Source organism: Copidosoma floridanum, unplaced genomic scaffold (assembly GCF_036245765.1).
Source record: "Copidosoma floridanum isolate Cflo_tuat_1 unplaced genomic scaffold, Cflo_Japanese_pri ptg000019l, whole genome shotgun sequence".
NCBI lineage: Eukaryota > Metazoa > Arthropoda > Insecta > Hymenoptera > Encyrtidae > Copidosoma > Copidosoma floridanum.
The window spans coordinates 5,306,826-5,331,004 of record NW_028321896.1 but is presented as its reverse complement, the minus strand read 5'-3'; the positions used below and the strand labels follow the sequence as shown (position 1 = coordinate 5,331,004).

The window sequence follows — 24,179 nt, the reverse complement described above, 5'->3', positions numbered from 1 at the left end:
AAAGGAGCATGGATACCTACAACAGAGAGAAAGAGGCTTGGCTTAAGGTCACGCATTTGCATACATTCAAATCGGTGGGCATTTTTTTTCTTCGCCCAGAACCGCCTACGTTTTCCCGACCTTTTTTTTTTTTTTTTTTTTTTTTTTTTTTCGTTTGCTCCAACCGTGAGCCGTTTTCATCTTCTTGAAAAAGAAAAAACAAACTATCGTGCGCTTCGTGTATGTATATTCTTCGCTGCACGTACATCTGGTTAAAAATAACCATTAAGTATATGTGGACGCAAGAGTGAGGTAGCAGAGAGACACGATCTTGAGATTAGAACGAAATTGAGGTTCGAGGAAAACATGAAATTGCGCTTTTATCCCTTAGGTAAAGGTACTTACGAGTATTTTGTAATTTCGGTCCCTTGGTTTTTACGGGTGCTTTATTTATCGAGTGCACCAGCCATAAATTTAACGACAAACGAATTTATAAAACTGCACAAAAATGATAATGATCTGTGCATTGATGGATTTTTGTAAGAAATTTCCGTGTCTTAGCGAATGATGCCATCCGCAGTACTTGCTGTTTTAATTTTTATATATTTTTGCTTATCTCTAGTGCAAAAAATAAGCTTATTGTAATTACCAATTGAGATACGGTAAACTGTTATAAATTGATTGTGCTTACTAAATATATAAAAAAAGTATCACTTGGTAGACTCATAGATATGTTATACGCTTTAACTTGGGAATATCCAACTTTTAAAAACGTCATAAGTAGCTTTTATGGAAACACTAATATAATATTTGTGTCTTTTGTATACCATAAAAGTAATAATGTATGAGGAAAAAATCTACGTCGTACTTATTGTACAATGAAAAAAATGGATCATTTCAAACAAAATGTATTGAATTGATATTTAAATTTATGGAAAAGACTAAAAATCCGTAAAAATCTCCACTCTCAAATATGTATTGATACTCTTGCGTAGATTTAATGTTGAAAAAGTTAACGTTTCAAAAGTTTCTCTTGCGTTGTAATCCTTCGAATCATCATAAAAAGGAAAATAGATAAGTAAAAAAAAAAAAAAAAAAAAAAAATTCAACTTTATACTAAAGGGGGGACTGAAAGGTCTGATTCTCCTAACTGATCACTCGTACAGTACTTTGTAATCTTTAATGGCCATACACATCAACAAAGTTCTTCAAAAGGAGGAAATATATTGTTCAGCATTTCCTCGCCGTTTTCGACCGATTCGTGCACGCCAAATTTAGACGCTGCCTGCCTTAGTCGCAGCTCGACAACGAACGTCGACTTTGTTGACATAAACGGGCCAAAGTCGAATCGTATTTTGAATGTTTAAGGTTTTACCATTTACTTCGACAACATGAGAAATCCTGCATTCGTATCAAAAAGTCGATGTTGAAGTGGCCGTTGTCCGATCACGTGATCTATATTGGAAGCAATTGTAGCAAAAATATGAAGTGATTAAACAAAAAGAAAAAAAAAACGAGATAATACGTTGTATACTTTATTTATAATTGAATTCAAAGTTAATAATCCTAATTGGATTGTATTAGGTATGTATTTGTATGAATTTCATAAAAAAAAATTTTAATCAATGAAATCGTTAAAAAAACACACACGCACATTCAGCTAATGAGGTGTGGTCAGTAGTACAACTCATGTCTCGATGACGCCTCTAAGAGTGGTGAAAAAAATTCCGTAACGCTCCCGGGGGGAGAATCAGTGTCCTGGGAGTTGTGTCGACGTAAATTGTTCCGAGGCTTTGTTTTGAAACAACCTCCCGGTTTAATAGTCGAGGAGCACAAGAAACATTTGCGAGAAGATGTAGCGAGTTGTGACATTGAGTTTGTAGAAGGAGCTGTACTTGTTGTATAATTATCCCGTCACGGCCATATAAGAAGACTAACTAGAAATGGGTTGTTCTTTCTGCTTACAAAAAATACATACAGGTGTATATATTTACTTTAGTGGCTTCGTGCGACTGAATATTATGAAAACTTTCATAGCTTCGAGATGTCCACATACCCATCTGTGTAAACTGGCAAATGAGTTGACCAGTGTGTTGTGAAACGTGAGTGTACGATATGGAGTCGAAAAAAAGTCAATACACAGGCAGGTGTGTATAGAAGGAAAGTAAACAATGATCCATCACTACCTGAAGAGGACAGACCAGTCATGCACCTAATAATTGCTCGTCAAGTTTAACCTTGCAGATTGGCATGAAAAAAAAAGGATGGGGTACGCGCGTTTGTTTATTTTTCATAATTTTCCACCCTGTTTGTACGGGGTGGAAAAACAACAAACGCAAATATCAATTTTAGAATTTCCAATCGCTCGGCCTCGATTGCGTTTCGTAGATCCGGCTCTACTCTTCTTTTCGCGATATTCGGGTTAATTGCGCAGGTCTGTCGTTTTCACTATTTTTTTTTCTCTCTCGCTCGTCCCGCAAAAATATTTACTCTGCCAATGATTCCAAACATCAGAAAATTGCGTATTATTTTTGCTTCCGAAATGTATCACTGCGAGTATTGTTAGTCATTCGCCCTTTTCTTTCATTTGGACGATCAGTGCGATTACATGATTGTAAACGCCTAAACGAAAGTTCTGGGCAAAATTTACGTACAGTCGAAGGAAAAAAAAAAAAAAACGTTTGTGCCTCTTAAAAATCTTGTTTGATCCGCGCACACATACTATATCCGTGTCTTTAATGAATTTTTCACGTGCCTTTCGTTACCCTTCCTTCGGTGCTTAAATATTTAATCATCACAGGTTAATTGGCTCGTCATTGCTTTCACACTTTTGTACCCATTCATTATTGTAAAATCCGAAATGATGTACACATGCCAAATAAACGTCATGCATATCTCATGCAAACCCAATTCATTTATTTTGGAAATGTATATCATTCGGACGTTTCGGTCGATTCGACCAATCACACGGACACATGCACAGATATTTATTCGTGAACTGCGTAGACAATCAAGTTCTGTGAAACAAAAAAAATTAAGTAAGGCACTTGAGATAGAGGTAGAAAAAAAGCTGAAGATGATTTTTTTGATGAGTTTTATGTTCCAAAATTATGCGAGCACGTGCTCGCTCGACCAAAACTAAGAGAGTACACACGTATAATTCCTTAGCATTCCGAACGTGCCGAATGCCAACTTACGTAGCTCAGCTAGTGTCCTCTTTTATGCACTGGTTTGTACACCCATTATACATACGAGTCCAAGGAGAAAAGTTGCAACGGGAGTACCGGAGCTCTTTGAGGGAAGAAAAAAGCCGGCACCTCTGAAAAGACTCTTCCTCTCGAGAGAAACACAGAGAGAGAGAGAGAGAGAGTGAAAAAGCTTCAGCAAGCACGTGAGAGTATTTATAAACCCGCGCCGAGTCGTGCATCAGAGTGTGGCCGTGATTCTCTCCGCGATGTATATTTATACGTGCTGTGCTCACATTTTTCTCTCTTTTTCGCATCCCTCGTGCGCGAGATGCCGGGAATCTATAATAAGCCCCTGCACAGGTGAATGAGATGTACAAGTATACCTACTTTCGCGTTGAATTACGCCGCCGACGTTTCTTTTTCCATCGATCCGACGTGACGTTGCCGAACGAAAGTGAGCGCGCTCTATAGCTTGGGTATGTTTTTTTATCAGGCGTTGTCAAGTGCACCACCTCGCGAAATTTGTTGTAATCCTCGCTATTGATTTCGAGATTACGGTAATCGAGGAGCCTGCAGTTTCGCGATCGATGTGTCATTTCTCCTCTTCGAAAGTTATCTCGTTTGAGGCGTTTTTTTTTTTTTTTTTCAAGAGTAAAAACATTTTTAATTCTTTGGACTTGATTCCCCCCCTTCCCTTTTCTCTAGCAGTGAAAATATTTGTGCGAAAGAATTTCCATGGAGGTGGCAATTTTACAGATTTTGTGTTACGCAACTCTGTAATATAATACAGCCGGTTTCGCGAATCGCGGGATTAATTTTCCCAAATTGTCTGGCTACTCGGCATCGAATGATCAACCAAAGAAAAATAGGACTCGCTGAGCTTTACACCTATCGCACACGGGGTGCATCTTACGCGCGCGTTTTCTTTTTGCGGTTCGGTAAAAAAAAAAATAAAAAAAAAAAAACAGTTGCTCTGCGCAATATCTTTGCCTTCTTATCTGGGCACTCGCGCGGATATTGACACTTTTTTTTTCCCTCTCGCCTCGCAATAAATTAATACATCCGCGTACGATCGAAGATTCGCGCCGCTTTTATCTCTCTCCCTCGTACAAAGCGTCAACTCAGCGACACTCGACGGATGCATATACAGATTATCGCAAAACTCCACAGTGCGAGTGAAAAAACTCGCACACGCCGAGGTTGCGTACAGCTGAGTGATTATTGTTGTGAAAATATACCGCCCGCAGATCTCTCGAGGAAGCTTCGAATCGCGCGACTCGATAAGATTATCACCTGATACTCATACACACGAGCTCGACTCTTTTTGTTCGCGTATCATTTGTCGACGCGAGTCTTAGATTCTTGGCCTTTCTCAACTTTTGTTGTTGTTGTCCTCCCCCTTTATCACTAGTTTTTATTTATCAACGGTACGACACGCGCTCGCTTTCGATAAAAATAACACCCAACGCCGCAGATAACGCGTGCGTGACTTTGTTTATATTTACGTTTTCGCGTATACGTACGCATGTATACTACTTTCGAGCCCCCGCTGCGAATCTTCACTCGCATATATTTATATACGTATACGTATATACATGTAATACACACGAGTTTAAATTAATCGGGCGCTCTCGACTGTTTTGCTCGACTCTCCTCTGCGTAGACGCAAATGCCAATGGCCCATGCAAATCTCCGATCGATGCGCGTATAATCAATCGACTACTATAGCGGGTGGCGTGAAGTGGGCGTATATATGCTAAAACCTGGGCCAAAAGGGGGGGGGAGGAAACCGAGTGCACGTGGTGGCTAATCGCGTAACCACTTCCCGGCTGCTCGATGTACATTGTATGCGTACGACAGTTTAATTTCATACATATGTAGTCAACGATGTACATACGGAATGCATAAGACGTATACGTTGCGCGGATTCGACATAAGTATAGGTGTATAGAGTTAGGAATGTTCAATAACAAGGAAATATTTTTCATCCTATTGTGTATTGAATCTCGCGAAGCTTAGGTATATATGATTCTGTTTTGTGGAGTATCAGCATCTGCTTGAGGTTATTGGGTTGTTACTGGCGCTCTACTCTTTTGCATAAATATTGCAGTTGCAAATATGCGTCAACAACAATTAGCAATTATGAGTACATTAACTTTTTTCATCGATTTCGAGAGAGAAAATTGAGATGCTCATTTAATTGTACGTATAGTGATAAATATTTTTTATCAGTGTAGTTTTATGATTATTGAATGTTTTGATTGTCGAAATTAATGCTAAAATTGAAGCTATCGACATACGAACAGAACACGCGATCGCGTCAGCATTGAACAAACCAATAACCCATTGATCTTTTGTAGAAATGATTTCTTCTATTGAAAAACTTTTCTTTTCTTTTTTTTTTTATCAACTCGCAGAGCGGAAAAATAAGTTGGGTCAATTAACAGACAACCCCTCTCGATACGACCTTCTAAATCCGACCCGGATGCACGCCCGATGATAATATATACAATGCATGTTTGCAGGGAGCAAATAAATTAATTAGCCGGCCGAGGCGAACAAATACCTGGCTCACTTATGCACACCACGCTCAGCCGTCCTGCGGATATTTCTTCGTGTATCCAATGCAAATATCGAGCAAACATACAGCATTGTCAGCGTAAAATCCTGTATATGGAAAAATCTACGAAAAATATCCCGTTTTTGTTCCCCCTTGTGATAAAAAAATTTTTTTTTGAGGCACACTTTCGAGATAGGACTCATTTTACTCGTATTTTCACGAGTTTCAGTAAGGGTGGCTCCTCTTTTCAGTGATTTACATGCTAATATCATGTACATCTGTACGTATCATCTATATGGATATAATTTAAACACGAGAATCGTGGAAAAAGAGTGTTATCCTCACTGAAACTCGTGATAAAAATTTTTTTTTCATAGTGCAGGACATTACAAGGAAAATGAGCCTGGTTTCAAAGGTATGCCTACAAAAACTTTTTTTTATGAAAATGGGAGACAAAAACAGGATATTTTTCGTGGATTTCCTCATATAATATTCATAATTTACCTACATCTACAAATTGAGGACTTACTCCATCGTCCCATCGTCCGTCACGTGTTCTGTATCGATCAATCCTATACGGTTTTTTTTTTTCTTTATCGCTTCGCGTTACAAATCCCCACAAAGAATCCAGCACCGAAGCTTTTTTTCGAGTCTCGACTTATTGTAGGGACTAAAAGGAAAAAAAAAAAAAAAAAAAAAAAAAAAAAGAAGATACCATATACTCGTCTGATTGTCATCGAGTGAAAGAAAGAGGCGAGTGCGTCAGGCTTCCTCCAAGTATATCCGTCACGTGTGCCGGTGTCCTCTTCTCCTCGCTCTTCTCATCTTTTTTTTTTTTTTTTTTTTTTTTTTTTTAGCGCGTATAAATAATATACCCACACAGGATCTAATAAAAAAACAAAGAAGCTCCTGACGACGAGCACGGAAAATTTTTACATCTACACAACTCTCATCCGGATCTCTTTGTCTACAATATATATAAAGCGACGCGAACGAAAAACGCAAAATCACGCGAGTGTACACTATGATATATCGTATACAGGATAGGCTGAAGAAAATGCGCGGAAAGTACACACACAAATATATCATATATACGTATACATGTTAGAGAGACTCGTGGAGTCAGTCAATAAGCATCGGGCCTTAAACGAGGTTGCCTCTTTCATCCCGTCTTTCATGTATACTCATGTATACATACACATATATATATATATATATATATATACCTAATTCTCTCTTATACTTGCTAAACCATTCCTTTTTACTTTTGATAAGGATTTATTTCATTATTGTTTGAATCTGCTAGTTATTTGAGTTTATTTTTTGTGTCAAATAAAGATGATGTGCCGTCACATGATTGTTGTTACCCAACAAGTGTTAATGAACATTGTAAAGGGCATCTGCCCGTTTATCGTGCAAATAAATAAATAAATAAATAAAAATATACTTCTCGTTCGAGGGAGCCTCGGCGCTTTGTGTTTCCAGACCGACCACGTTATACATACATATCCGTGAAAGACGATTAAACAATGTTTAACATGGGCTCGCCGAACGATTGCTGTTAATTAAAACGAGCGCGCGTGTGCGCGTGTGTTGGAAAGAGCACACGCGAATAAGCTCGGGATAACGCTACAGCGTGAGATTTATAATTTGCAAATGAAGCTATAAGTATACGGGTGCGGTGACGAGGCCGAATTTGACTTCTAAATTTTATAATTGCCACTCGATTTGGGGAGGACTAATTTCCCTCCTTCGTCTCGGCTGACATTTCCAAGTCAATAAGCAGGAGGGGGAGGAGGGAAACCTACCTTTTTGGTTTGAATTGAGAGTTTATCCTCGTCACTCTCCACCTTATTGTACATGGCATGTAGTACGGACGTCTACAGATAGACGCTTGGGTGTCCGCGATAATTAATAGCCATTTCAATTAATTTTGAGGTATAATTAGTACATTTTTTTCTCTTCTTCTTTTTTTTTTTTTTTTTTTCTATAATACACCCTACATGTACATTGTTTTATCTATCGAGAGGAAGTGAATACACTAAACGTAAAGAATACACAAAATTTCACGATATGTTTAACAAAGCCAAAACACACACACACACACACTCAGCCAAATCTTCATGTACATCGCCTTACAAGAGATATTTAAAGACACGTAACTTACACCTTTCAAAGCAGAGAAAGAAAGAGAGAACAAAAAAAGGGAGGTGGGGAGGGAATAGACCGTAACGAGTCTTCCGGACTGGCTGGACGAGAAATCACGTAAAAATGCATCCAACAGTAAGCAATGAGTGCACTTACCGCATACGATATGACGCATGGAAGGGGTGGGGGGGGGGCTTTCCTTTGGCGTCGCCTTTATATTACGCACACGCGGCAAAAAGCAGCTTGAATATATAAGTACATGCGTAGCAAAAGCCGTAGCAACAAGTTTCTTGGACGCAAACTTTTGAAAAAGGAGATACACGCGTCAAAAGTGCGACTCTCAACTTCCCGGCTATTGTTGTTTGACGCACCACCTCGTGTACATGTATATCCATGCCCCACGGTATCCTAAAACGCGGCTTTTACTTAATTATAGCATAGACAGCAAATGACTTTGGAAACCTTACCCATTAAATTTTGACTCGACACAGCCACGTGAGTACACATGAATCATTAGCTCGTTTACCTGTGTGGGAAAAGCAAACGCGGGTCATCTCTCGCTATCTCAATGTACAATATACAATCTTGTGGCGTCTCCCCTTGTCACATCTCCTTGAGAGTGAATTGCGACGATGATTGCTCTTGGGAGCGGGTCAACACCTCCGCGCGAAGTAGACCCTCCTTGGTCGTTGTCGTCGCAGCGGCCGGTTGTTATTCCGTTAGCCAACGTCTTGGTTTCTTCCTTAATCGGGGAGATACGAGGATAATGGGGACTGTTACTTCCTTCTCCCTTGTAAGTGCGGGAGCTGAAAAAGGGAAAAACATACACATTCGTTAATTAGAATTTGAACTGAACGTGTATATGTATAGTTATGTGAAAAATATCCGATGGCGCGTCATATTCTCGTTTGGTTTTTCTCATTCATCATATCCCCAAGTTAATTTAAAAACGGATCCATAACAGCCTCAACGGTGTTTGTTTTACGTAGGTATACTTAAAACAACATGTACTATCGGTGTATACGAAACGAGAGAACTCAAGGTCTTCTTGCGTGTACCACGACATTTGTGGCTAACACAAATCTATATGTATATTTTTTTTAACCATTAGATAAATTAAAAAAAAAAAAAGTAATCAGTACACTATAAAATCCGAGTAGACCAAAAATATGTATTTGCCTGATAAAACGCTCTGTATGTACTTGCAACAATTGAACTGATAGTCAAAAAGTATATAAGTTATGTTTCAGTAACGTCGAAAAAGAAGAAAAAAGACACTTTTTACGTTACACAGTGATATTATATCGAGATAATGGTTATACTTACAAGCAACCCATAAACTCGTAATCATTGGTATTACATGAAAATGTGTACGCAATAGTCCCCTTTTCACGCTCAAGATAATGGGTAATAATACACACATATAATGTACATGGCATTCAAAGGCGTGTTACATTTCACGAATTCGTCAAATATATAATATATACTGTATACGTACCGTTGAACGATAACGTTTTCATATTATATTATATCAGAGCAGCTCGAGTCGTTTGCTTTTACATTACGCGATCGCACCAAGTCGGTGAGTATAAAAATGATTGACCGATAAGTTGTAGGTACCGCTGCACACCGCTTACAATAATATTGTCCCGTTACACGTCCAGCGTATATAATTATATCATACGCACAATTATCTCCTCCCCCCCCCTCGACTATTTTTTGTGGTTGCGCTTTCGGTTTTTTCCTTCTTTATCTCTGGGCGTCCGTATCTCTCGGACCGGCATTGTACGGTGTAGGTATATACGAGTCGTGGTTAGAAATTGCGCCATTTTTCTCCTTTCGATAAAATACTTGTACTATATTCGAGCGGTGAGACGAGGAAAAATCTTATTGTGCGCGTGAAGCAAAAAGAAGAGAAAAAAATCGAGAAGAGAAACGATAAAAAAACACACTCAAGAGATTGCTAATCCATAAAATGGATCTTTCGCTTCGCCGCGTCCTTGCAGTCGCATTGGCATATTATGTGTGTGTATACGTATAGGTGGCACGTGCGTTTTGACGCATGAGCGCAGTATACTTGCGTACACATGAGTTGTTGGACTGCCAGTTGCGGCGCTCGTGATTGAATTGATCGTGTATAGTAAAGTATACATATCCAAGTTCGATCTCTTTCGAAGGATACCGGACGCGATCGCAATCAATCACATTTAATGCCGTCTCTGTCCTTTCTTTGTTCCCCGTGGGGCGGGTTTGAGTATAACGATGCTTTCCCACACGTGAAAACCAATTATCTGAGTTTTTTTCCTTTGGCGAAAATTTATCAATCATATATTATATCCCATCGTACTCATGTATAAAACACGCGTGATTCGGAACAACGTGTCATCGAACTTTGCGAAAAATTCAGTCTGAAAAGAGATGCCGTCGCTCTTGAATCTCAAATATTATACCTTTCGCAATGCGCAATGCAATCCCTATAGTGAGTGCGTACAAAAACACGAGATTTTCCAATACAACTGATAATATATTTTCGGCAATCTTGACACTCGAGCGAGCGCGCGAAGCAGGCACGCACTGCCTGGATTTTGTATTATATACTTCTCAATAAACTCCTCTAGCCGCAGCAAGCGTTGCGTTAGGTATAATGGCTTTCAAAGGACTTACCACGCGCGGAATTGAGTTTCCGCGAGAAAGAGAGATGAGCGCCTCGACCTTCTTCTTTTCCTTTACTCCCCCGACAAATCGACGGATCGATTTGCCGCTGCTTGTGCTATCGTTGTCATCGCTGTATAAATGTAAATACTCATACTATCCACGTGCGTGGAAAACGATACAGATGAAATCATAGTATCTCTCGAACTACGTGGGCCGATTCCGTTGCAAGTGTCGGACGTGATTTCTCTGTGTTAGGCCGTTTTTTTCTCTTTTGTTCCAGTGCGCTGCAGCGCTTAGATCTACCGCGTATAGTAATTTAAACAATAATATGTATGAATTAAGATTTACGGAAATACGTCTTATCGACAAAGATCCTCGCAAAGATCTTAGAAATGGGAGGATGAACAATGTAATAGCCGGTCTCTCGCGCCCGTGAAAGATTAATCCAGCCGAACGGTTGATATAGTTGACATGATTATTTCTTGTATTTCCTACAAATGCAAGTTAAGGCGAATTATTATTATTATTATTATTAATTTTTAATTCGTTGATTGAAGTACGGTGCAAAGCTTTAGGGGAGGAGTTTTTTTGAAAATCTATGATAAGCTTACATGTTATAGGATCTGATGGTGTATTTTTAGAAGAAAATTTTCTTTCTATCGTTTTTTAATATAAAATATCCTCAAGTTTTTACATTTGATTTTTTAATTTTATCTTTACGTCAAGCCCGACGTAACCGAGAGCCCAAACGAAAAAGATGTTCCAATCCGAAAAAAATAACAATAAATCCCAACCCGCCCCACGTATAAAATATACATGTAGAGAGGTAACAATAATATCATCAATCTCAGCGGGCGCGGGATAAAAGATTCGGGCTCGCGAAATCATAAGGTGTCCAACCAAGGCGACAACAGCAGAAAGATCTCGTTACCACCAGCTTGAACGTGTACTGTTTCCTCCCGGGGTTCTTCCTCCCCTACACACCCACATACTTTGTATAGGTGGTATCATAAAGCGCAATTGGGCCAAGTCAACGCGAGCTCGTATGGTTGGCCGCTATGTGTGTTGTAGATTCTTGGGTCGCGCACGTGTCCTTAATACAAAAATCACCTCTTTCTGTGTCAGTGACTGCGAGCTTTATTGGCCCATCGCGTTCAAGTGTATATACTTATACCTATTCGGTGCATGTGGCACGTGCCTCATCTCTGTCGGAACAATTGTGCACTGCGCAGCTGTATCTATGTAATTCGTATCGCGATATGCCGCACAACATAATATATACATACGCCCTCGTCGTCGTTACGCGCAGCACAATATTTCGCCGTGTGTGCGTGCTCTGGTGGTGGGTATAGCCGCGATTTCCTTGATTCCCAATTTACGGCCTAATCGAGTAACAAACGCATAATGTATTTATCAGCGGGAACCTTTTTTTTCCTTCCTTTCATTCGATTTCCTTTCTCCGCTCCCCCCACCTCCTTTATTTATCTCCTTTTCAACGATAATTCGCGAGCTTTTGACGCGTATCGACAACTTTTAAGATTATAGGACACCTTACCGCTGCAGAGTGACAGTGTTTTTCTTTTTAATCTTAACTTGTGTGGGTTTAGTTTTTTTGTTTTTTTTTTTTTTCTTCAATTGAAAAAGTTGAAAAATGTGTGTACGGCAAAAATAAAAATGCATAAAAAATATTCATAGGCACGTGAGAAGTCCATGCCAAAGATTTTGTCCTTCCTCGAACGCTTTGTTTGTTCCTGTTAAAGTATAAAAAAAAAACTCGATTACGTACACCATTGGCTCGATACTCGATATACCAACACGAAATCTCCCGCAGAAGTAAAAAACACCCCAATGCACGTATGTACACCTATACCTGCCTAAAAAAAAAGGGAAGAAGAGAGAAAAAAAATGCCCTGCCCGACTGACACAAATCGCGACGACGAACACGCAAGAGAGAGAGCTCTAACCCAGATACAGGCACAAGAGAGCCGAGTGGTTCTTTCATCGCGGCCGCGTCACCCCCTCCCTCCTCCCTATACACATTAATCTAGCCCTCGATACACGACAGCACAAAGAAGCTGAAGAAAGAGGAGGTCCATCAGCGTCATTACGCGCATCCCCCGTCAGATGTATACGTATATGTATATATATGTGTGTATGTATGATAATATGGCGGTGTGTTGTGCGAACAACAGGTGTCCCCGAGCCGGCGCTGCCTGAACCAGCTCGACAGCTGATCGGAGCCGCACAACCAGACGGACCGACGCCGTTGCAAGAGCAGCTGGAGGCGGGCCCCCGTGTCGTTTCGAGGGCAACTTGGGCCGGCCGGGCTGGAATCGGGGGTGATGGTGTCGGCACGGCTGCTGCTGCCATCGTCGTCGTCAAAGTATCGGGTCTAGCGGTATCATAGTCACGGGTCGCAGGAGGCGGTGGAGGGACCGGGTCGAGAGCGCGCTCGTATGGTGCACGCCGCGCGACCCCAAAACAGCTGTTGCAGCTCTCTCCCTCGAGGAGGAGGTGGACGAAGCAGCCCGGCATCATGGTCAAGACTTTTCAGGCTTACCTGCCGTCCTGCCACCGCACCTACTCGTGCATCCACTGCCGCGCTCACCTCGCCAATCACGACGAACTCATCTCTAAGGTATGCCACTGTCATTCACTTTTTTTTCTTTTTCTTTTCGTCGCCGGTCAAGCCTTGAGAGCGGTTTGTGATTTTTTTGGGGGAAATTGAGTTATCGGATTTCCTTTGTGGGATATTTCGATGTTAACTTGCCTTTTTACGGCTCGAGGGAAGGAAAAGAGAAATTGTTTATCCTAAACTTTGAAATGAAGAAAATATTCAAACTATTCAAACTGAACGAAAAAGTGAATTTTCTAACAATTATTATTACATGTGTTAGCAACAATTACTCGGTAATTAGATATCCGTCTCGGCAAAAAAACGGAAGCAAAAAAAAAAAAAGTCACTCGCACATGTACATAATATATAGGGTATTCGGGTTTAACAAGTAGTAATAGCCGCTACTCGTCAGACACTCGACTACGCGAGTGCATTGTGTGCACATTATCATATCATTTCATTAAGTTTGACCGCGTTTTTTCTCCACCACCAGCTCGCGCACACAGGCAACTGGGTTAAATTTTCTTTTTTCCCTTCTACCCATTCTCTGATTTATAACGATGCTCTTTCGCTTGCTACGAATTTTAAATGGCTCTTACACGACGATGATGATTCTTTTCTTTCCTTCCTCTGCTGAAAACCAACTCAAACATTTGGAAACTTTCTCGACTCATCGCTTGCTTTTCATTAGAAAATCATACAATTAATTCCCAAAACCTACTTATGCGTGATATTATTCTTTTTCAGTCTTTCCAAGGAAGCCAGGGCCGCGCCTACTTGTTCAACTCCGTGTAAGTGGATTACATTTTTGTTTTTCCTACCCCTTTTGTCGCAAAAAAAAAAAAAAACAAAAAAAAAAAAAAAACGCGCTCACACTCTCGTCGTTGCCGATACTAATCCTCCCAACCGCGACAATTACAGGGTGAACGTCGGTACGGGGCCTTCGGAGGAGCGCATCCTGCTGACGGGTCTGCACTCCGTCGCCGACATCTACTGCGAGTGCTGCAAGACGACCCTCGGCTGGAAATACGTAAGAACACTGTTTAATCCTACAACCGATTTTCATTATTATCATTACATTGTCGGCATCGGTTTGCGAAAGCTGTCGGCGCCTCCTGGCCACGCTCCAACTTGGTCCGAGAGATTTTTCGCTCTTCGCGGTATTTACCTTATATTATACATACAAGCGGTTCGTTCACGTTGTCGTTGAATTGTTTATTTTCGTGGATCGCGTGGGGCAAACAACAGATCTATCGATAAGTACATGCTTACCAAAGAGTGGTCGTTTGCTTAGGAGCACGCGTTCGAGTCGAGCCAAAAGTACAAAGAGGGCAAGTTCATAATCGAGCTCGCCCACATGATCAAGGAGAATGGCTGGGAGTAGCATCATCGACGGATATCCTTGCAAGCGCCAGAACAGTAGAACCGGAAGGGAAGCCACAGTCACGTGGAAGAGGAGGTGGTGGTGGAGTAGGCATCCGCCGGATGACAGATCGCCGGAGCGTCTATCGCGAGAGCCGCTGGAGGAGGAGGAAGAGACGGCGACGACGCTGGCGCCTCGACCCAGCGGGGGATTATCATCATTCATCCCCCTATCCCTGCCCTCCATTCATATTCGACTGGACACCTTGCATGCGTGCGTGCACAAATACATACACGTACCGTATCTTGTCGAGCCACCAACGAAAGTCTGTGATTATTTGTGATTTATAACTTAGTGACGTTCTTGTGTTTTTTTTTCGGACCATTCGGATTATTATATTGAAACAAAAGAAGTTACAATAATAATAATAATAATAATAATTATACTTATAATCATAATAATAATAATAATATTATAACGATACGGCTTACAAACAAACAAACAAATCGAAAGGAGTGGACGAAGAAAGCGTGCGTACGTTTGGGAGAAAGAAACAACAAAAGAGCGCGCAAAAGTAAGTCAAAGAGAGAGAGAGAGAGAGAGAAGGAGCAAAGATAGACGCGTCCACTCGTTGAATTTTATCGCGCGCAGAAAAACAGAGTAATATAAATTTTAACGACAAAAAAAAAAAAAAAAACAACTGAAGCTAACGAGAAAATATAAATGTGTACAAGTGATGATGTATAACGACACTCAATACATCAAATCTTTATTGAAATGATAATAATAGTAATTGTTATTATGATTATTATTATTATGTGAGTATACAATTTGAGCTTGATGAGCACATTGAAGGTGGTGAGACGCCCTCGATCGAGGATCGCCGTCGCTATGGATATACTTATGTAAAATATAATATTGTACAAGCCGCAATGAGGTCGAGATATTTTTCCAAATCGAGAGCAGAAATGTGAGCGAGTGCAGAGGTGAGCATCGACAAATTGTACCTACTTATTGTACAGACAAACACATGTAGATCGAGTTCTTGCGCCGACGACGCCGAGGATGAGCGTCGCCGACGAGAACGGAGTATTGTCGCGGCTGCGAGCTCTGGGGTGCCCTGATTGTTTATTCTTTTCCCTCTGGAAATGATAATATTGACTCGCTTGGCGGTCTGCTGACGGGCACCCCTGAACGACGATTTCGAAAATAAAATATGCAATCATACACACCGCATTCATGTACACATAAAACATGTATTTGTCTACACATTCGAAAAAAAAAAAAAAAAAAAAGGAGAGATCGGTCGATGCATCAGTGATTAGAGTACGACCGATGTGAAGTATGTATTTTGTCCGATAACTATGTTTGTGTACAATAATTGATGGCGGGCTTGGGGAATCGAAGTCTTCTTCTTTGGACTGCATATACATTATATATAAATATAGAAGTGATTTCTTTTTTTTTATTCAATTTTTTTTTTTCAACCTTTAAGTTATGGGGTTACGATATAAGTGTACATTAGTTTCGCGAGCGGGATACGTATTTTTTTTTTTTTTCTTAGATAGAAATGTGATATATTTACTTCGTTTCGATTACTGTGCAAAATAGGTATTTTATTTGTCATTTTTTATTGATTACCCAAGTTTTTGAGGATTAGCTTTAGAGGGAGATTTTTCTAGCTTTTTTATAATAAAAAGTGCAATGTGGAGATTCTGAGCGCAAGTTATAAATTGCACAACGTAAACTTAAGTCTGTACACATATGGATTAAGAAATATCTACGTTGTAATTTTTAGTTTTGCGAACATTAGAAGCTTGAATTTTAATTTTTTTATATGTATTTTTTTTGTACCACTGTAAATTTTTTTTTTTTTTTTTACTCTGCTGTTAATGTACAATAATTCATCAAATTACATGATTTTTAAGATAATTTTTTACTTTAAGATTATATATTCATAATCCGTGTGTTAAAACTGGATGTCACGATGAAAAGTTTATTTTAATTTGTAAAGATTTTTAATTTGATAAATTTGATAAAATAAAATTTTGTTAATTTCTTCACCCATTTACTACATGAATATTTCTCGAAACACGCACTGTAGTTTAAGCAATACGACTTATAATTATAACAATAAAAAGCTAAAGACTCGTAGCTAATAAATAAAAAGAAAAAAAAAAAAAAGTAAAAAGTCGATACTACTATTAAATGTAGCAATAAGATTGTAATGACTAAGTCTTTTAAAGGATACGATTCGATTCCCCGATTAATACTACAAACATTGAGTTTTGACAGTGAAGTATTGTCGGTACGCCACTAGTCAAGTGTATGCCGTTTTTTTTTCTTGGCCCTTTTTTACATATACACATGAGACAACATTACAGTGTGGTTATTACAGAAGTATAATTTTGCACAAGCTTTCCAATAAGGACGAAAAAATGCTAAAATCCATGAGTTGGTAGAGACGTATCAATATCCGAACCATAAATCCGACGCCGGCAGTAGTACCTCGAGTAATATATACAAAGGATAGAGCAGCGCAAGACTGAGAGCTCTGCCTGCCCGTCGCGTGTGTCTATCATTGGAATTTCACTGCCGATATTCCTAATATTTAATTCAAGCGAAAAAATAAAATAAAAAACAAGGGAACGTAAAAAAAAAAAAAAAAAAAAAAAAAAAACGATATAAGGCTGATCATATTTCGTAGGCGTGCCAGATCGCGCTGAGAAAGAAAAAAAAGTATCATCAGCTGTCAAAGTGCGGCCGAAGATTAATCGGAGCAGTTGGCAATACCCGAGAGAGTGATGAGACACCAACTTAGAGATTTTTTTTTTACAGACAAAGGGTGTAATGCGAGTTAAAATGAAATTGTATTGCCTACCATACTTAATTTATCAAGGATCGTTTGTAAAAAGGGATAAACTTAAAAAAAAATTGAGTTTTGATATATTTTAAACAGTGTCTCTTCGTTACTCTCTCGAGGGTCATCGAGTCGGAGACGCCAGAGGGTGATTAAAAGCCTATACTACATACAATTACCGTAGGACTTGACTATAGACAAATAAGAATAATTAATAATGTAAGAGAAGAGATCGACGGGTATAATATATGTAAGATGCGCATTTTTTTGGGGGCTGGGGGAAATACGTGATGATGATAATAAAGGAGTAAGTTTTGTCGAGGTTGGGTGGATTAAGGTAGAATCGAGTCTGAATTTTTGCTCCGAAACAAAAGAAAAAATAATGATAATTATAATGTGTGAACGCACCATGCCTGCTGTTGACAAACAAAATGTTTGTCTGCCACTATTTTACTAATAGAAATAAATATAAAAATATGAAAAGAGGATCTTCATTGATCGTGCAAAGCATGGAAATTGGTGGAAAACCGAATACTATTTGTTGCGAGGACCATTGCATGGTCTCGCGTTGTTACCGAGTTACACAATGGCACATTCAAATTTCACGCAGTCGACGTTCAATAAAATGTATATTCACACAATAAAGTTTTTTTTTTGTTTCTCATCGACATGCTCTTCTAACTACCAACGTGAACTTTATGTAATTTACTTATGTTACGGTTCGGGATTCCTGATCTCATTGTAAAGTTTTAATCGCATTAATTTTATTCCAAACTGTACATGACAAATCGATTTTTTTCTTTTTCGCGAAATTGACTAAAACTTAGAAGAATGAAATTTTTCCTGGGATCTCTAATGGAACGATTTTAACGATTTTGTGTATACGCTTGCCTATTTATAACGTTAATTAATAAAAACTTAAATTTCTACCTTTTTTTTTTTTCAATGCACATCACTTAATGTCAGCAATCGACAATATAATACTAATGTACTTCGAAAAAGTTTCACGTCGATGATTACAGCTCAACAGTGTGATAGTTGGTAATATGTATAAATAATGCAAAACGTCGATCTCAATTGTAAATACATGGTTAGTACGTTTTAGGATCGGTAAGTAGGCTGAGAAAAACTGGTACAGACTAACGATTTATCGATGGGAAATCATATTTTTTTTGGACGCCCAGTGTGAAAAGTTCAATTTCTCGTAAATCTGGCTTGCCTGTAAAAAGCACTCTATTTTATTATTTTTTTTTTTTCACTAAAACAAAGGGTTCGCTCACGATAGTTTGTGAAAAGCACAGCGTTCAAGCATAAATTATTCTTTGTGGTGAAATAACTAGTTTTGGATCTACCATACCATGAGTTACTTTTGTTTCAAGAAAGCGTCAGAGCGTGTGATTTCTTATACTGTAAATAATTAATTGATTAATTCATTAAGTAAGATGTAAAACATTTAATATTGTTAGTTGATTTCTTTCAATCAATGTCTGTAAGATTCATTGATTTTATTAAATTAAATTTTGTAATTTAACTTGCGCATAAAATTCTAATGTACTATTTTTTTTTTATTTTTTATTTTCTCTTACATAATGTAGTAATGCGTTAAACGTGTTATTATTTTTATTACAATTATTGTTGTTCTTTTAGCTATATTGAAAAACTTGCCTTAATTTGTTTACGTTTAAATACGCGACGATAGTCGTATTATTGTTCATAGTCATGACTTTTTTTACATGTTTTGACATAAAAGTAGTTGAGTTTTTGTAATATCATCGTCGATAATAATACTCACGATTATTTAATTACGATACAATATGATAATGTTCTTTTAAGACCGTAAACGAGAATGTAAATTATAGAAATTGGATGTTAAAAAGCATTGGGTATTGTGTATAATACTTAACCACAGTGTAATACTTCGATTATGGGACACGATGCAGTGTTGCAAAAAAGAAAGAAAGGAAAGAATAGTGCGCCAGTGCAAGTGCAATTTTGCCGTCGTGCACAAATGTAAGGTAACATGTGTGCGTATCTATAACTTAAGTATATATATTATATAAATGTACCTTCGTGCGTTAGCCGCTCGCGCGTGTTATCTTTATCGAATGCATGACATGTGAATGCCTGTCGGCCTAATCCTCTAAAATGCTGTGTCTCTTTTTATATTACATATACCGATGTCCCAATTATAGATACATGCTCCTGAATTATCGTTTTTCTTTTATTTATTTATTTATACTTATCCTTCATTTTTACGCATATAACTACACATCTCCGACCCTCCCAATCATCATTTCCACGGGTGAACCCACGAAAGTGTTTCGTCATAATTATTTCTGTGTATCTTTTTTGAAACTCACGGAAATTGTTTTCCGTTCGAGACACGATTTATTGCTTTGTAACATTATGTTGTCAATAAAAGACCATAAAATTAAAAAAAATACGTACACCCATTTACGTTTAATAATCCTTTCACCATATACTTATTCCGTGTCAGATGCAAGCTAAACGCTGCTTCATGAAGTAAGCAACTGGATGATAATGGCAAGTGCTTTAGTAGAAAAAAAAATTCAATGCCTTCTTGTCTAATTGTTTAACAATGAATCTTTAGTAAACTTCAAAATTTCCGGCCAATCTTTAAAACAGTGCAATAAGTCATACTATTTTGGTATATTTTATGGGCTAACTATCAGTTTTTTTGAGGTACAAACAGCCAACACACATTGCAACGTCGTAGTATTGTAAGGACTTGTATCATCAATATTTTTTTCGCTCTTAATGACTGAAGTTAACAAAATAAAGCCTATACATAGCTCATAATCAGCGTCATCTGAGTGATACTAGTGATTCTCGTTATCATCTCGCTATTTCTCGACAGCCACAATATTGAAAAATTATTTGCTTACTAAATGTGAGTTTCGCAAACTAAGAACACTTTTACATTTTTGTATTCATATTTATGAATATAAGAAAAAAGTAATGAAAAAATAAGTTTATAATGTTGATTTTTTAATAAAAAATAAGTTTCATTCTCGTACATACGTTTTGTTCTTTTTAAATAAAAAAATATTTATTTAATGAAATACCGAGTAAAAAACTACGGTTTCACCAATCTTTTGGAGTTCTTGGTTTTAACACTGTCTTCTGTAGGCACAGAGCGCTTTTTGTTTTTCCTTTTGTCAGTTGAATTAATTTTATCACAGAACACAATAGTCTGAGCCCAGCCAGCTAAAGGGCCCCACATCTCGCGTAGATAGGAGTTTATTTCTTGATGAATTTTTGGAGTGACAGTTTTTTGCTTACCTAAATGAGGCATGTAGTTGGCACAGGCAACTTGAAATATGTGAGTGTCAACGGGAATTGCTTCCAAGTGGCCGAGCGACATTAGACAAATACAATCGGCTACTTTAGGGCCAATTCCAGGCAGAGACATGAGATTCTCTCTGGCATTATCATAAGTTGAACCATTTTCTTTCTTCAACGATGAAAGCCACTCTCTCCCACCAAGCGTCACAAGTTTCTCTGCACTTTTGTGTATGTATCCTGCCCTGTATCCAAAACCTTCCTTTTTCAGAACAGATTCTACTTTTGAATTTGCAAGAGCCTCTATTGTTGGAAAATCATAATAATCTTGACCCTCCAGTTCACATATTTTATTACCAAATATTCTACAAAGTTTTTCTACCATCCCAGATATCCTAGAAAGTTTATTGAAATTATTCAATTAAAATATAATTAATTTAGCCTAATGTAAATAAGTAATAATGTACCGTAAAATATTATTATTTGAACTGCATATGAAAGAGAATAAATTCTCAACAACATCTTGATTCAACATTCTAACGGTGCCGATTTCGTTGTAAGATGTTTTGAAATAACTATCTTTTTCAGACCAAACTTTGAGATGTTCTTTTAGTGGTACATGCAATTGAAAGTAGTTAATCAATACATGATGACATTTTACATCCTTATGCAAAGACCCATGCATTGTGTATGTCAATATTTCATTAGTTTGTGATATTGTCCAGACAGAACTGTTGAAAACACCTCTGTAATTATTTCCATTTTCCTCCGTTGTCCACCTTTTTGTAAACACAATATGTCATTAAAAAATTACTAGCTTATTGAAATTTTATCATAAAATATTTGTGTAAAAGAAGATCACAATTCATTCTTTATAAACAAAGTAACTTTTGATTAATGAAAAATAACGTAGTTGGTGAAAACGCCAGTATAAGGTGACCAAAGAAAAAGCACGTTTGACATACCTAGTTTTAAATATTGATAGTGATTATAAATTACCGAAAACTTTGCCCTCCTTTTAAAGTAACTCCGAGATTAAGTTCTTCCTTGGTACAAGGTATAGAGCCGCTAATCTTTTTCATCTCCACACCACATTTTACTGGCACAGTCATTGTTGACACAAATTTCCAACTGAAAAATAATCTTAATTCGATACTGGCGACCATTAACTAATTCGACAAATAAAACGCTATAACCAATGTAAACTAAATCAAAGCACTACAATTCAACCCGTTCATGATAAATCATCTGTGTACCAACAAATTCAGCCGTCACTTCGTAGCGTGAAAATACAATGACATACCAATATGATACACCTACTTATATGATTTTGAGCAAGATTTTTCCGTTGGTCTTAAATATAATACCCGTCAAAATGTTAAAAATTGGCGCCTATTATTGGAAAAGTTGACTGGTAATTTTCTCAAGGATTTCGAAGGCTAATTTTTTACTGGGGAGAGTGGCTAGACTAAGTAAAATTTTTATAAGCCATATATGGTTTGGGAGGTCGACTTTTGGGTATAAAATATATTATAAACTTGCCGCAAATAGCAAAGAAAATTTTTACTTTTTATTGTCCATCTACAGTATTAGTTGCGGCTGGTTTATAATCTATTATATGGCTCTATCTGTAAATAGCAATAATTGTTGGGATCAGCGCCATCTAGCGGTCTTCATTTTTGCGCGAAAAGTGGCCTCTAAAATTCTAAAACAGAGTTTTAAGGCCTAGAGTCGTTTAGTCAATTATAAACCAGCCGCAACTGATCTGAGAAATTTAAAATGCAAGTTCACGTAGTTCACATAGTTTGCGGCAAGTTTGCAATTTATTATTTACCTAAAAATCTATAAATATGTGAGGAAATAAAAAGAAAAAGTATAAGTGCATAAAAAGGTCAATTTTTAGGTAAAACATAAATTTTATTCTTGCCGCAAACAGCACAAACTTCGTGAAATTTTTAATTCACGTTTTGACAATTAGTTGCGGCTGGTTTATAATTATTAAAATAGCTCTGGGCTTTAAAGATTACTTAAAAATTGGCCTCCTACATATTTACACTTTTGCAGGTAAATTTTCGTATAAAAGATATATTGTAAAGTTGCCGCAAATAGCACAGAATACGTCAAATTTTTATTGTCCATCTATAAGATCAGTTGCGGCTGGTTTATAGTTAATAAAGTGACTTTACTGCAAATGGCAATAATTATTTGGATCAGCGCCATCTAGCGGTCTCAACTTTTTGGCCAAAAGTGGCTCCTAAAATTCTCAATCAGAGCAATCAGGATTAGAGCCATTTAGTCAATTATAAACCAGCCGCAACTCATGGTGAAGCTATAAAACAAAAAAATAACGTTACGTGTGTTTTTGGCGGCAAGTTAACAATGTATTTTCTACCAAAAAATCGACCTCCTATGTATTTATACTTTTGAAGATAAATTTTTGAGTAAAAGATAGATTGTTAACTTGCCGCCTAAAACACATGTATCGTTATTTTTTTATTTTATAGCTTTATCATAAGTTGCGGCTGGTTTTTTATTGACTAAATGGCTCTAATCCTGATTGCTCTGATTGAGAATTTTAGGAGCCACTTTTGGCGAAAAAATAATGACCGCTAGATGGCGCTGATATAAATAACTGTTACTATACGTACAGTAGAGCCACTTTATTAACTATAAACCAGCTGCAACTAATCGTATAAGTTGACAATAAAAAGTTAACATTTTTTGTGCTATTTGCGGCAAGTTTACAGTCCATCTCAAAGATACCTGAGGTCGGTATGGTAGGTCCTTGTGATGACTCTTTTATCGGTTGTCGGTCTTTAAATAATGTCACGTAGTATTTTCATATAATTTCATTCGTATTTCAAGCGAATTTCTATCGTAGGGTCTAGCAGATCGGCTTCAATAGACCCTCCGCTGCGGACACTATACTATAGCCTTGCAAGTTTTCTTGTTGAATTTTCATAAAGTGAGCGTAGGGTCTAATAGATCGGCTCCAATCTCTAATAGACCCTCCGCTGGGACACAGAGCCTACCAAGTTTTTCTAGTTAATTTGTATGAAATGAGTACGGTCCAATAGATTGGCAGACCCTCCGCTACGGACACTAGCCTAGTAAGTTTTTTAATTTAATTTTTATAAAGTGATCAGAGGGTCTAATGAATCGGCTCCAATAGACCTTCCGCTTCGGACACTATAGCCTCGCAAGTTCCTATGGAATTTGTATAAAGTGATCGGAGGGTCTAACAGAACGGCTCCAATAGACCCTCCGCAGCGGACACTCAGCCTACCAAGTTTTTCTAGTTAATTTGTATGGGGTGTAATCCGCAATCGCCACGAGCAGTAAATCGACAGTATCGCCCCCCAATCAAGCAACTGCTGGTGGCGATTGCGGATTACACCCATGAAATGAGTATATACGGTCTAATAGATCGGCACTATCGGCACCTCCGCTACGGAGACTAGCCTAGTACCTACTTAAGTTTTCTTAATTGAATAAGTAGAGCCAAG

General features: G+C 38.0%; 2 protein-coding genes across 6 annotated transcripts in view; one reads left to right on the top strand and one right to left on the bottom strand.

Moving 5' to 3' along the window:
- Positions 1 to 15,210, top strand: part of Ypel (Yippee-like) — a 41,313-nt gene extending 26,103 nt beyond the window's left edge. For all 3 annotated transcript variants that reach the window (XM_089592706.1, XM_089592705.1, XM_089592704.1), the window contains 4 exons: positions 12,723 to 13,168; positions 13,895 to 13,938; positions 14,069 to 14,177; positions 14,442 to 15,210. In XM_089592706.1, the coding sequence (XP_089448832.1) occupies positions 13,067 to 13,168; positions 13,895 to 13,938; positions 14,069 to 14,177; positions 14,442 to 14,531 (345 nt within the window). In that variant the 5' untranslated portion in view covers positions 12,723 to 13,066 and the 3' untranslated portion in view covers positions 14,532 to 15,210. The remainder of the gene's footprint in view (positions 1 to 12,722; positions 13,169 to 13,894; positions 13,939 to 14,068; positions 14,178 to 14,441) is intronic.
- Positions 15,211 to 20,409: 5,199 nt separating this feature from the next.
- On the bottom strand, positions 20,410 to 22,284 carry LOC106635803 (N-glycosylase/DNA lyase). Of its 3 annotated transcripts, none has more exons than XM_089593051.1 (4): positions 22,241 to 22,284; positions 21,673 to 21,804; positions 21,141 to 21,452; positions 20,410 to 21,068 (listed from the first exon to the last, which is right to left on the bottom strand). In XM_089593051.1, exons 1-4 carry the CDS (start codon positions 22,252 to 22,254, stop codon positions 20,468 to 20,470), a joined length of 1,059 nt encoding a protein of 352 aa, XP_089449177.1. In that variant the 5' UTR covers positions 22,255 to 22,284; the 3' UTR covers positions 20,410 to 20,467. The 3 variants fall into 3 exon arrangements, with proteins under 3 accessions (XP_089449177.1, XP_089449178.1, XP_014203435.2); XM_089593052.1 differs by lacking the exon at positions 22,241 to 22,284 and adding an exon at positions 21,870 to 22,132; XM_014347949.2 differs by lacking the exon at positions 22,241 to 22,284 and having other exon boundaries at positions 21,673 to 22,132.
- Between the last annotated feature and the right edge of the window lie 1,895 nt (positions 22,285 to 24,179).

Excerpts from the sequence above, each read along its gene's own strand:
- LOC106635803 (XM_014347949.2), bottom strand. The coding sequence starts at position 21,839 with ATGGTCGCCAGTATCGAATTAAGATTATTTTTCAGTTGGAAATTTGTG. Across the intron at positions 21,453-21,672 it reads AAAGGAGGGCAAAGTTTTCG|GTGGACAACGGAGGAAAATG; the intron begins GTAATTTATAAT and ends GTTTACAAAAAG. Across the intron at positions 21,069-21,140 it reads TCAAATAATAATATTTTACG|GATATCTGGGATGGTAGAAA; the intron begins GTACATTATTAC and ends TAAACTTTCTAG.